The sequence below is a fragment of the Apus apus genome, chromosome 21, assembly GCF_020740795.1.
Source record: "Apus apus isolate bApuApu2 chromosome 21, bApuApu2.pri.cur, whole genome shotgun sequence".
Classification (NCBI taxonomy): domain Eukaryota; kingdom Metazoa; phylum Chordata; class Aves; order Apodiformes; family Apodidae; genus Apus; species Apus apus.
The window spans coordinates 5,649,027-5,662,546 of NC_067302.1; the positions used below are offsets into that span (position 1 = coordinate 5,649,027).

Consider the following 13,520-nt stretch of genomic DNA (forward strand, 5'->3'; position numbering starts at 1 on the left):
CCAGCCGGTTCCCTGGCACAAGCACAGAGGATGTTCTGCCAGCAGAGCTGCTGGCAGGCAAACCCACCTCTTCCCCACCTTGCTGTGGAGGGCTGGTACTTGCCAACCATGGCACCTTTCTTGGGGTGGGATGCTGCTGTTGGGGCTGACAGCAGCTTGGACCAGAGGACAGGAGATCTGGCTGCTGGGGACCAAGACCACCGGCTGCCCGCTGGCCCCGGGGAAGGTGCCTCCACCCAGCCGGGCTCCCCAGCCCCACAGCCGCCCACGGGTGCCCTCTCGTGGCCGGTCCCACACACGGAGCTGTCACACGAGGTACTTTTTTCCCTGGCTTCATTTTTCCCCGAGAGCAGGTGATGGTCCTCCAGGGCCCTGCCCAGGCCCCCCGCTACCCGGGGGCTGCTGCCTGGCTGGGCTGCTGCAGTGTGCCCTGCTTCCCTGGCATCCCAGAAACAACTGAAAAATAAGGAAATTGACATTTAGGAAGCCCACGAGGTGCAGGTGATGCAGTAAGCTCTCTTACCTGACTGGAACAGCCTGGCCCAGATTTGGCAGCTGGCACCAGGCACATGCTGAAGTGTTTTCCTTCCCCAGAGCAGCCACGTCCCGCAGCTCCTGTGCAGGCAGGACAAGGCAGGACCCACTCCAGGGTGTCCATTACTTTGCTTCCTGCCTGGATGGGCCAGGCACTGCCAGGGAAAGCATTCCCAGGAGCCTGCCCTGGGTTCCATGTGGCACACAGGAGCCACCAGCAGTGCCTCATGGCCAGCCCGTGGCAAACCTGGTGCTTCTGCCAGCGAGGAACAAGTGGCAGTGCTGGCACTGTCCCTGTCCCCAGCTCTGCCAAGTGCTGCACGAAGCCACTGAGCTGCTCCTGGACAAAGTGCCAACTGTGTCAAGCTGCTGGAGGCTGGACACACCAAGGTGCTGGGTTACAACCTCACTCCCTTTCACCCAAGCTCAGTGCTGCCCAGATCCGTGCAGCGTGTCCATTAACCCCACATGGAGCCTCCCTGGCAGGGCAGCATCCAGACACCTCCTCTCCCCTGTCACTCACCCAATCCCTGCTCCAGGCCACCCTTAAGCCCCGTTGTTGGTTTCACTACTTTGGGTGTAATATTTTCCAAGGACTGGGGATGCTCTTTGCTTGGCAGGTGGAGCCTGGGTGCTGGATCCCCAAGCAGGAACAAACACCATCTTAGAAAGGAAATTTATTTCATTTTAGGAAGCTTATATTACATGCATCGACTGGAGCCAGTACAACAGTTAACAGCAGGGCTGGGCTTTGTCCAGACTTCCCTCCGTGTTTCTGGAATAAACCAAGCCAAATTAAAGAAGCTTTTGCTCTTAGAAAACACAGTCATCATACAAGGAATGTTTTTTTGTTTTCACTTTAATTACTCCTCCCTTACTCCCTGCCCTTGAGCTGCATATAGCCAAGGTTCCAGCTTACCAAAAAAGGAGGCAGGAGAGGAAAATCTAACACACATACACACACACACACAGACCCCATCCACCCCTAATAAACCATTGGGAGGACTGAATCTAGCCCTATTCAGAGAAAAAATAAAAACAAACAGAATGCCAAGAATAAAGCTCTTACAACAAACCAGATGCAGTACCCTTTAATAATTTTACTAGATAGAAATGTTTTAGACGTTGTTCAGCGAGATCCTACAAATTCCTTTTGATTAGTTCTCTTTCCATGTCACGGGTTTGAACAAGCAGCTGAATACACTGAAATATTGATTTCTAAAAATAAAAATATTGCATTCTTGTCAGTGTCTGTTGGATTTTCTCTCATACCCACCAGAGGAAGGTGTATAGTGCACTGGAGATTGCAGCCTACTATAGACTTGATACCAAGTACAGACACACAGAAGCAGATGTATTCCTCAGGCCAGGCTGCTGTGGCAAACGTCAGGCCAGTGTTTGTTTCCACAGACTTGTTACAACGTCCCCACTCAGTCCCCTGTCACTTGTGTGGCTTGGCCATCTGAGGTTTGGTTGGTGGACTGAATGAACATGGGCTGGGTGATGTCCTGGCCTGCAGGCATGGTCACTTGCTGGATCTGGTAAAGTTGCTGGCAGAGACAGAAGAAGGGGAAAGGAACGACTGTCAGTTCTCATCACACCCAGCACCAGCTCCCTCTAAGCACACGTTGGGCATTAACCTCACAATTCAGTGGTTAACAGCAACTCTCAGGTCCACAGCATCATAGAATGGTAAAAGCTGGAAGGGCCTTTAGGATCATCAGTTCCCAACCTGCCTGCTATGAGCAGGGACACCTCCCACCAGATCAGGCTGCACAAGCCTCATCCAGCCTGGCCCTGAACACCTCCAGGGATGGGGCTTCCACAACCCCCCTGGGCAACACCCAAAACCAGACCATGAATTGCCTCTAGACACTTGTTGCTAAAACATAACTAATTCTGTGAATTTCTGATGCCCAGCTTGAGCTCAGGCTGCCTATGGGACAGTCAACAGCCAGCTGTTAAGACCTTTCTTCCTAAACAGGTTAGGACTAAAACAGATCCCACCCAGAGTGCAAGGGGACTGGACTAATTGGGAGCGAGTGCAGCAGAACACAAGGAGTTCACCTGAATTAAAAGCAGCACAACATCCACTTATCCTGCTCCCAGTTAAGGTCTGGTAGCAGTAGCAGTGTTTCATCAGGAGGAGCAGATGTGGTAGAACGTGCAGACCTTAAAAGTCTTTGACTTCCAAGGGATGGAGCACTAGCAAATCCCAAGCTCTTACCTGCCCGTCTGTGAACTGGCTGAACTGCTGCTGTCCTTGCTGGACCTCTGTCTGTGTTATCTACAAGAAGAGAAGGATGATCACTGACAGCACCTGGGAGAGGGTGAGAGCCCCACTAACAACACTCTGCTGCTGCCTTTCAAGAGCTATTAGACTCTTCAAATCTCATTACCCCACCGTGTGGTAAAACACGGCTTGTACCGCCAGCCCGGCGTCAAGGACAAAGGACCTGGGATTCAGCCGTGCCAAACCCAACACAAACACGTCCTCCCTGACTTCCACCAGGAGGATGCAGCCTCCTGGGTCAGAGGAAAGGCAGAGAAGAATCCCTTAGTGACCAGTCTCAACAAGAACACAAGACAACTCGCTGGCAGCAGGCTGGTCTTGGTGTCTCACCTCTGAGAGGTTCCACGGCTGCTCCTCCCTCACCCAGCCAGAAGGAGCAGAAGTAAAGAGGCTGATGAACTGAAGTTTAACCAGCATGAGCTTTATACAGACACACACACACACATATGCATGCACCTTCCATGTACAGGTAAAGGAGGCTTCCACTGTGCTCCTTGCCTTATTATCCCGACGAAAGTAACAGGAAGAAAAGAAGCGCAGGAATCCTAACCCAAGAGTTGGTAAATTAGCCTGGAATTTGCAGTTTCAGGAGCTAGGGAACAACACTTTACCAGTTCATGTCAGCCCTGCTGTTGGGAGTGCATACCTGCTGTGCATTGGTTGCAAGCGTCTGGATCTGCCCCTGGACTACCTGGGTGCCTGACACAGGCTGGGCTAAGCGGATATACTGCAGCTGGCCAGCATTCAACTGGACCTGGAGACAAGCGGAGGGGGCAGGGAAAGAAAATTAAACAGGGAACTGTGTAACCTGAAACACACAAACCTGCCTTCTTGTTTCCACAACAGAAGCCAGAGGACACAGGGAAGCTTTGGCTGATTCCCGCTTTGGATGAGGAGCTACCACAGGCCCTGCCAAAGCCAGAGCTGAGCCCACAGAAACCCTGCAGGTTCCTGAAGTACCACCCCGAGGCAGCACAACATTAACTCCTTTCTCCAGTTAGTAGCTCAAGCACATTAATTGCTGAATTCCAGAGAGCTCCAAGAGCCCTTATTTTTCCTTTTGGTTACGAGAGTCGAGTTTCTGCTTTGATGCATCATTTCACATCAAGAAGCTGCTTTGAGCTGGCTGCACATGACGACACTCCCACCACATCCTGCCAACAATATTAAAGAATACATGGGAAATGTTCACAGAAATAAAGACAGCAGGGATGGCAAAACCCAAGGATATATTTGGAAGCTTTTAATGCAGCTCTCTGCCAATACAGGTCAGCCCTCACCTGGGCAATATTTTCTGAGTCAATACTTGGTGTATATCCCTCAAATTTATTTCCTACAACCCTGGATCCTGCAAGGTCAGATGCTTGGGAGGGAATACAAAGTCATCATAGTAACTTCAACTCTCATCTTGCTTCTTCTGTGATATAAACAGCTAACACACATCTGAGAAGCAATAACAAAGGTCACAGATGGTAGCTGCTACCGTTGAATTCTGCACTGTGTGTTATTTAACTTCAGAACATTTAGACACACAGCCTTAATTATATACAAGAAAAGTTTTTGGGTGTGTTTTTTGTTGTTGTTTTTTTTTTTCTCTTTTTTTAAAAGGGGAAAGAAGGACATACAACATACTTGGAAGTGCTCACTGACAAAAGTTCAAGTGCCTAGAACATGCTCTTGGCATTTGCACAAACGCTGCTGACTTCACCAGCTGTGCCTAAACGCTCCAATATTATTTCAAGAACAAATAAACTCCACATGAGCATAAACATTTCAATAAAGAATTTGTTTCTGCACTGAGATCTGCCAGCAGATCATGTTTTCCATGCTGGGGGCTTCCTGCATCCATTTTAACTACACTACTAACTGAATGGGTGAAATGGGAAGACTGTTCTTCCAGAAATGAGAGGAAACTCCAAACAACCTGCCCAGTGAAGTCTAGCTAAGACACAAATTAAATTTAAACACAAAATTAACAAGTGACTACCATTTAATTCATGTATAAACATCCCTTCAGTTTTTCTCAGCTTATAAAAAAATACAAGTCACCTTTCCATGAGCAACCTGTGGTCCTAAAGTACATACACTGGAGAAGTGGACACAATACCAGGAGAATGTGGAACATGAGAAAGATTCTCTCACTCCTGCAACCACCAGAGACACAACCAGTTTTATAGGTGTTTCAAACCATATTTGTGTTATGAAACATGCTTTGCTGAACCCTAACAAGATAACAGAGTGAAAAGGAACTACCAGAATGTAGCACTAGATGGATCAAGAGAGAAAGGAAACTCGAGGGAAAAATAAAAGCACAGCAGAGAACAGAATGGACAGGAGCACTGGAGGGACCAAGGACTGGAATTCTGTGCATCCAAACAAAAGCTCCTTGCCAGGTTGGGGCACTAAAAGCTCTCACAGTGCATGGCTCCATGTTCTACTTCACTTCACTTGCTGGAAGCACACAAGGGGAAAGTTGCTTCTTCAGCACCAACTGTGGTTCTTCAACACTCTGTGATTATGAAGAATTCCCTGAATTACAGTCAAAACAGGATCTCTGCTTGATACAGAAGCACAAATTGTGACTGTTTCATTATAACACTGCTCCCCAGCTGCTCTGTAGCTGTACACTTCTGAGAGACCCAAGTGCTCCCAAAGACAAAAGATCCCACACTTTGGTACTTGGAGGTTCTGTCCCACATCTGCAGCATAAGAATCTTCCAGGGACCAGGCACAGATCCCTGCCCTCCAGTGCTCCCAGGCAAGAAGCAGATGCTTGGCCAAAACCAGACACTAATGAAGAAGCCTCCAGCTTCACACTGCTAGAACAGAGGACCTCTTGCAACAGGATCCACCAACATGGAGAACAGTATTTCCTGCAGAAGCTTATGGCCCCCTCACAGCTACTTCCTAAAGAATTCTTCCTCCTAGCACATCTCCAAGCCCCCTTCTTGTTGGGAGTTCAGCATTGACTGGAAAATAAGTCTGAACTGTTGTAGTGGATTCACTCAGGCTGGAGGTGGAGATCTCCTTCCAAAATGCTCTGAAGAACAAGTATCTTGGAGAGAGTTTCATAAAGAAAGGAAGAAAAAAAATGAATGGAAAAGAAACATAGTGGAGAAAGCAGAGAGAGAAAAAGGTTGCTTGGAGTAAACCACTGTATTTGGCAAGTAATTCACCTCCTTTCTGACCAACACCTAAAGCCAAGCAGAAGGAATCAGATGCAGACTGAAGACTTTGGAATTGAATTGGAAAAACGTGGCAACAATCCCAAACTAAACCTTCTTCAAGATGCTTTGTCAAAGGACAACCACCTGCCAGACACAGAGAGGGAAGCTCAGCAGATCTTGAAAAGCAAAACCTGTGTGAAAGATCCGTTGTCACAGCTCCAGGGACATTTAATAACAAACACCAAAGACTAAGTGAAAAGCTTGTCTTGGTCACTTGGGCTGACCTTTGGGTTGCTGGTTAAGTACACAGCCCTGGACAGATTTTCATCTTTTTCATTAAAGAGGTGTGACATTTTCCATGTGGGAACCAAAAGACCCAGCTTCGTTGTGACTATAAGCTACAGAGAGAGGGGGAGGAAAATGACATTTTTTTGACCCACATGTTTACCTAGGACACATGCCAGAATGTTACTGCTGATGCTGGGCACTCAAAATCCCACTGTTAAGGCCACAGCAGGTCTATACTGATGTGAAAATGAAGAGATATCTTCTGGTTCTGCAAAGCCCTTCCTCCAACCAGCTCAAAGTATTTTGTGGAGATATTTCTTATAACATAAAAGTTCATTAGTAACTCACAGATGGCACCTTTCCCACTTTGTCTGCCAGGTCATGACTTCAGATGGCAGAGGCAGAACCAAGTAAAGGCAAAAGTAGTTAATTATGCTTGATTGAAACCATGCAGTAGTAAAGAACCAAGGTTTATCCAGGAAATTATTTATTGCTTCCTACTCCAACCTATGTCACTCAGTGTTTGGTGTGGGCAATGATTCTGCACTAGATGGGGTTGGATCTATTTCCCCCCTTCATAACACAGATGGTTAGTTTTCCTAAGAGCAGGAAACACACCACTCAAGCCAAGCTTCCTCTAACAGTTAACAAAGCCCCCATGTACACCCCATGCCAGGACAGCAGCCCAGTTTTGCTCACGGGGCTGTTACACGTTTCTGCTGGTAAAATCTTACCGGTATTTGCTGGATTTCTCCTGTGTTGGTGATGATCTGCTGCATGACTTGCATGGTCTGCCCAGTTCCACTCTGAGCCTGCTGGGTCTGTCCTTGTGGCTGGGCCTGCACTATCTGGACCTGCTGGCCTTCTCCAACCTGCATCGTCACGGGGGTGGTCTGCATTCAAAATGGGGAGAAGGACCAGGCAAGGACTGAACGTGGGTGGAACAGAGGCTGTAACAGCCAGACTGCTGCCCAGACCCACTGTCACTTGATGATGCTCAAATCAGCATGAAGGGAATGCAAGACCTACACAAGAGTCACAGAGTGGCTGGGGTTGGAAAGGACCTCTGAAGATCGTCTAGTCAAACCCCCTGCTAGAGCAGGATCCCCTAGAGCAGACCCCACAGGAACACATTCAGATGTGTTAAGTACACAGCACCCTTGTCATTAAGGGATCTGAGCACCTGGTCAGGCCAAACCCCACATCTGCTATTGACCATTCTAGCAGGGAGAGCAGGATGGTGCAATCCATGAGGCATGGGCAACAGAGGGTTTCCCAGGCTCCACCGCCCTGTGAAGGCCCTGGGGGCTGCTTGTGGCTCACCTGCCCCTGCTGTGGCTGAGCAATGATGATCTGCCCTGGCTGGATGGTGGTGGTGGATGTGGTGGTCTGCTGGCCCTGCTGCTGGCCCTGGACCTGCACAGCAGCAGGCTGCTGGGCAAGAGTGAAGTAATACTGCACAGGCTCAGCGGGGGTCACGGTCTGGCGCACCTCCTCCTGCAGCACAGGGAAGAGACAGGTCAGCAGGGAGGGAACAGGTCAACACCCCAACACCCCAACCAAAAGAGGCCCCCATGAGCATGCTCCGTGGGGAAGTATCTTTAATACCTCATTCCTAACAGTTTAAGTGAAACTGAAATGACAAATCCAAACAGGGTTCCTCCTTTACTCAGCTACATGGAAATCAAAACCATTCCCATTACTCTACGTGCAATAACGTAGTCACCAGTTTCATTATGAGAAGCAAATAAGTAAAATTACCACAGCTGAAAACCTCACCACTCCTCCTCAGTGAGTTCCATCATCGCCTGTTATCTCAACACAAGATGAATTGCAAATGCACCAGGAAGACTTACAAAGCCTCATCTGTCAGCAAAACCCTCTTCTTAGCCTCCATGCCCAACACAAATCCCAGTCTAGCTCTGATGTTAAACCCTTGAGAATAAGAGTCATGGGCCTGATGTACACTGCTGTGCCTTGATTTATTTATTTAAATCCAGCTTTTCCAGAATTATAACAACTTCATCTTGTACTGTGGCTTAACAGCCTGGTTCTGCTGGTAGCAGGAGTATCTCAACAGTGTGAAGACAAAAAAGGCTCTGCTCTAGCTCACTGTCAGCAGCACAGGCTGCAACACTGCTGTTTGGTTTTACCTCAGCACGTCTTCAGGAGAGAAAGCCCCTTACGATTAACAGTATTTTAGGCAAAGAAGGAGATTTTCAGAGATGATGTTAAGTGGCAAGCTGTTAACACTCAAGAATCACCGTTCTGAGGCTCCCCAGAGGAGCAGTTGGACCTTGCACCTTGTGGAAGATGCAGCTGACCAGATGTTCACCCCATGGCAGAAGGCGTAAACAATCCTCTCCCAGCCACCTCGAGTTCACAGCTGAGAGTGTAGGATGTTTACACGTGCTACAACATGGCAGATCCCGACTTACACCAGGCTGCTGGGCTCCCCTGAGCTCCATGAGGCTTGCTCATGGATTACCTTCAGTGCCTCCAACTGGACAGGAAAAGAAAAATGCACATTAAACAAGATCACTGTCTAGGTGGGCAGCAGGCGGGAGGAAGGGAGCCCTCCAGGTGAGGTGCTGGTGTCTCAGAGGGACAGCAGCTGAAGAACACACAGGCTTTTGGGAGGTTTCTCACTTGCCTGCCAGAAATCTACCCCCAGAGATTAAAACTCTTCACAGTTGGCTGTAATCAAGGAGTGACTTCTAAGCCTGGCTCTCAGAGCAAACACCACCACTGTCCCACACTACTGCAAACCACTGCAACCAAACACAATACTTGCTACATATGGTAGTTCACTGGTTATTCCTACTCACTTCATCATATCCTTTTGGAGAGGGATTAATAACAAGTACAATATATATTCAACAGGACATGTCTCCACTTAACCATAAAACCACACACAGAAAAGCTGCATCTGTTTCTGTGAGGCCCAGTCCTTGGGTTTGTTATTTCCAGAGCACTTCACTCCTCCATTCCCAGCTGAATCCTGAAACAAGGCAACTGAGTACAATTCTAAGTAACTAATTCCAGGGTAGGTTGCATTTGCTACAGGCAAAAATGGCTTTAAATCCACATCTGCTTGGACCAGGTTACACCGTTTGCCATCTTCTATTTTCAAGCCATAGCTCCAGTTACCAGAGCAACATAACAGTCATGGTTTCATTCCCAGCTCTTCCACGTAACCAACACTAACTTGTCAAACAGTCTTTTCCGTGGTAGAGATAAAATACAGCTTGTACCCCCAGCCAAGAAGTGCAGGCTGTCTGCCTCCAGGCAGCTGCTTTCAACACTGCTGAATCAAAGGAGTATTCTCCTCTGCAATGTCCTAACCTATGCTCTTGTCAGGCAGCTCATTCTCCATTAGACTTCTCCTGCTCTAAGAAGCACTCCTAGTGATTCAGCACTTTTCCCAGGCAGTGGATGTACTGGGGAGAGACAGATCTCTAAAGCCTATTTCAAACCAAAACCCAATAGGGTTTCCCTGCTGGTGCTGGGCAATCCACAAGACACATCTCTGGTGCGATGCACCATCAAGACATGTTAACTGAGCAACCTACATGCATGGAACATGCTTAAAATCCTTCATCTGGTTAGAGAACTTGAATGTTCTGTTGTCTGAACATTCTAATGTGGAACAAAAGGTTCCAGATATGGACAATCTTCTCCTAAACATGGAGCACTTCTGAAAATAGCACTACAAGAATAAGTGGATGAGGCACCTAAAAGAAAAACAACTTCATTGCTCCAGTTGAGCCCTGGGCAACGACTCCAGGAGCAGCACCATCCAAAGGGAGCTGATCTCTAGGAGAGGTCCCCAGATGATACTCAGCCACTTCACCTACCAGGCAACTTGTAATAAAGACAGATGAGCCATTACTGGTGAACTTTCAGCAGCAAAACACCAAGCTTTTAGGTGAAGAAGATAAACTAGTCTACTGGACCAGCTGGATCTGTTTGTGCGTTTAAAGCAGCAAGTCTGAGCTTCGACCCTACCTCAAGGCATTTTCAGCCCCACAGAGGTTAGAAGAGCTTTGTACAACACCAGCCTGCCCAGGCTCAGAGCCCTGGTGCTGAGCTGAGTGCAGCAGCCTGCTGCTGTAAACATCCGACTGAAAGCTCCTTCCAGCACCTCACAGCTTCCAGTCAAGGATGTTTACAGTAGCAGTGACTGCCCCAAAGGAGGCAGGAGGTAGGACCTCCAAGCAAAGAAGCCTCTTTCTCCCCTGAAGAGTCAAAGGATGCAGACTCAGCACACTTTATACAGTTAAATTCAACACTGGCAACATGTGGTATCAGAGCTATTTAGCAATAGTTTTGTCACTTAAGTCAGGCTTCTGTAAATCTCCACTCAAGCTCTAGTTCCATTAAAAAAAAAAATTAAGAACCTGAAAGCTACTGTAAATAAATCTGTGAAAGAGAGAGGCACAAGCCTCATGTTTAAATCTGTTTTGCTTTATCAGCTCTGAGACTGAAACCACACCAAGGAAAGGACAGACAATAAGGCAAATGTTTTGATGTCTCACCTGCCGCTTTGGAGGCTTCAGCTCATCTCTTGGAACAATATCAATAAGAAAGTCAAATTGATCAAACTTTGTGATTGCCATGGCAATGTCGTTCCTCTACAACAACAACAACAGAGAAAGAAAACCATTCTTCAGCTTTAGAAGTCTGTTTTGTCACTGGATACATGAAGTCAAAGAGATTTTTGAGTCAAGTGAGAATGTCTTCTCCAGATCCCAAGCAGTCGAGCCAGGTGATGAGAACTTCTGTTCAGCACCAACACCTCTGTCGTGTGCCCAGTGAGGCCTCCAAGATGTGCAACAAGAAGGTGCTTCTCCAACTCAGGCTTTTTTCTACTGACCCACCAGGCCTCATCAGGCTCCCCACAATGGTACCACTGTAACTCATTACAGAGGGCTCATGACAATCCCCGGAAGCCTTTTTAGCACATTAAAAAAAGGGAATTCTTCTTTAAAAAATAAAATAAAATCTGGAAAGATGCCTTGCAGAAAGAGCAGGGTGATTTATCCATGTATTAGCAGCAACATATGGAGAACTGATGAGTTTGGGATGGGATTAAGTAAGTGTCACAGGATTTTGTTCAGGGCAGAGGAATGTGGAGAGAACAGGCTTCAGCACAGGGAAGGGCAAAATGGTTAACAGAAAGCATGGAGATTAAAACATACACTCAGCAAACTGGCCAAACACACATCAGAAAAAGGATGTGCAAAAGCCAACAAGCTTCTGTGACAAACTGGCATGGTAACTCTCTTCTCAAAATGGCTTATAACTCTACTTTTATACCTTGTCTGAAAAAGAACTCCAAAGAATAGCTTTAGGTCAAAGCATTGAAGACTTGAAGAAAGAGTTACCTAGCAATAAGTCATCACTTAAATGTAGTTGCTTAAGATCTGAACAACCCTGATATAAAAAGATGAATTTCTTTAAAAAAAAAAAAAAAAAAAAAAGGGAAGAAAATGTGCTCTGTCATTTTAAAGGGCTAATTCAAGAAGCTATTGAAAGCCTCATTCTCCTTAGCTGAAGATACATTTGTAAAGCACATATATATGAGCAAGATTTGAGAGACAGAGGCCTGTGCTGCCTAATGAGTAGGTAAAATTTACAAGACTATCAATCCTCTCACTTCAGGCTAGGTGACATTTCTAACCCTATTACTGCCTTGGCATTTCACTGCCAAACAATGATCACTCAGCAAGCACAAAAGAGACACTTCTTTTGTTCTACAGGCAGCTTATATCATAAAACTATCTTCACCAAGAAGAAAACTTGCACTGAACAGATGTATCTCGTATTTCATTCTCCACTGGGTTCAATCCAATTTCCTCAGGAACAGACTCCCATAACTCAGACATCTCCACTTGAAATTTTCTTCCCCAAGACTTGCTGAGCAGAGACTGCCTTTCTCCAGCTGCTCTGGCCATGTGGAGAGCAGCTGTTCCAGGATGGCAGCTGCTGGGGAAGGCAAGGCGGGCAGAAATAAAACCCGAGGCAATTAAAGGTCTTAGGATCAGGATTTAAATAAGATTCAGAAATAAACAGATCAAAAAAAACTGTTAACAGGACATGCCTGAGTCAGCACTCAGGCTTATGAAGCATCGTGTTCACGGTGTGTGTATCCAGTACACCCTTCCCAGAGTAACTTGCACAAAAACCTGGGATAAGCCCAGTAGCATCATCCCCATTCAGTGGTGACTGAGGGGCCTCGTAAAATAAAGTGAATGACATTTTTTAATTGTATTTTCTTCCCCATAAAAATACTCTGAAGATTTACGGTTTATTCTTGAACTACTAAGAATTACTGAGAGCCTCTCAATCCAAAAAAAACCCAATCTGTTCTGGAGGAGGGTATTTTTGTTTTGATCTCTACACACTTATCAACACAAGCTAACACCTCCAAGCTTAACATTAGAACTACACCTGAAAACCAAACCAGCTAGAGGTTCAGCAGCTACAGCCCTCAGAGCAGCTCAGCAGCAGCTGACAGCTGCAGCTTTTTGGGTTTGTTTTTTTCTTAGTTTGTTTGCAAAAAAAAAACCCCCAAACAACAACAAAACCAAAGCCTTTCAGTCGCAGAGTTACACTGGGCACTGGGCACCTGGTTTGAGGTGATAAACACAGGGAGCGAAGTTATGTCTACAAAACATGGCTCATATTATGGAAACAAAGAGTTGGAAACAGTTTCTGGGCAGCTCTGTTACCTGCAGAGTCCTGCGCTTGTTGTCTTCTGTGTGTATCCAGGCTCGTAATGTCAGTTCTGTTATGAATATCTGAGCTGCCTTGGCAAACAGCACAGGAGCTTCTGCACTTATCATCTGCAATTAAAGTTACCACTGATTAATATTTTTTTTAAGTTTACCATTAGTATTCTAACCCTGCAAAGTGGTGGTTATTATGTCAGTCCCACCTGAATGGCTGAACTGTTTAACAGTGAAGTTGGGGGAATTTCCACGTCAGAATATCCGGATCTGACAGCCCAAAGAGTCACCAGCCTCCAGTTAAATGGAGTGTTAGGAGTATTGGGCATCTAAAATTGGCATCTAAAATCTGTTTCCTCCAGACCAGTCAGATGTCAGCTCCACATTGTGCAGGAGGTCAGGTAATGGCACCAGTCCACATTCATCTAGGGGCTGTCAACCAGCAGCTCCTCCTGGCAGTGCCCTGGCACATACAGGGATGATTTGGGAACTGAAGAGCTTCAGGGC

General features: G+C 46.7%; 1 protein-coding gene across 8 annotated transcripts in view; it reads right to left on the reverse strand.

Moving 5' to 3' along the window:
* Positions 1–1,599: 1,599 nt before the first annotated feature.
* Positions 1,600–13,520, reverse strand: part of NFYC (nuclear transcription factor Y subunit gamma) — a 31,602-nt gene continuing 19,681 nt past the window's right edge. For 7 of the 8 annotated variants that reach the window (XM_051638213.1, XM_051638211.1, XM_051638215.1 and 4 more), the window contains 7 exons: positions 13,017–13,130; positions 10,821–10,916; positions 7,606–7,779; positions 7,017–7,175; positions 3,474–3,581; positions 2,762–2,821; positions 1,600–2,084 (listed from right to left, as the gene is read on the reverse strand). In XM_051638213.1, the coding sequence (XP_051494173.1) occupies positions 1,965–2,084; positions 2,762–2,821; positions 3,474–3,581; positions 7,017–7,175; positions 7,606–7,779; positions 10,821–10,916; positions 13,017–13,130 (831 nt within the window). In that variant the 3' untranslated portion in view covers positions 1,600–1,964. The remainder of the gene's footprint in view (positions 2,085–2,761; positions 2,822–3,473; positions 3,582–7,016; positions 7,176–7,605; positions 7,780–10,820; positions 10,917–13,016; positions 13,131–13,520) is intronic. The other variant, XM_051638209.1, reaches the window with a different exon arrangement.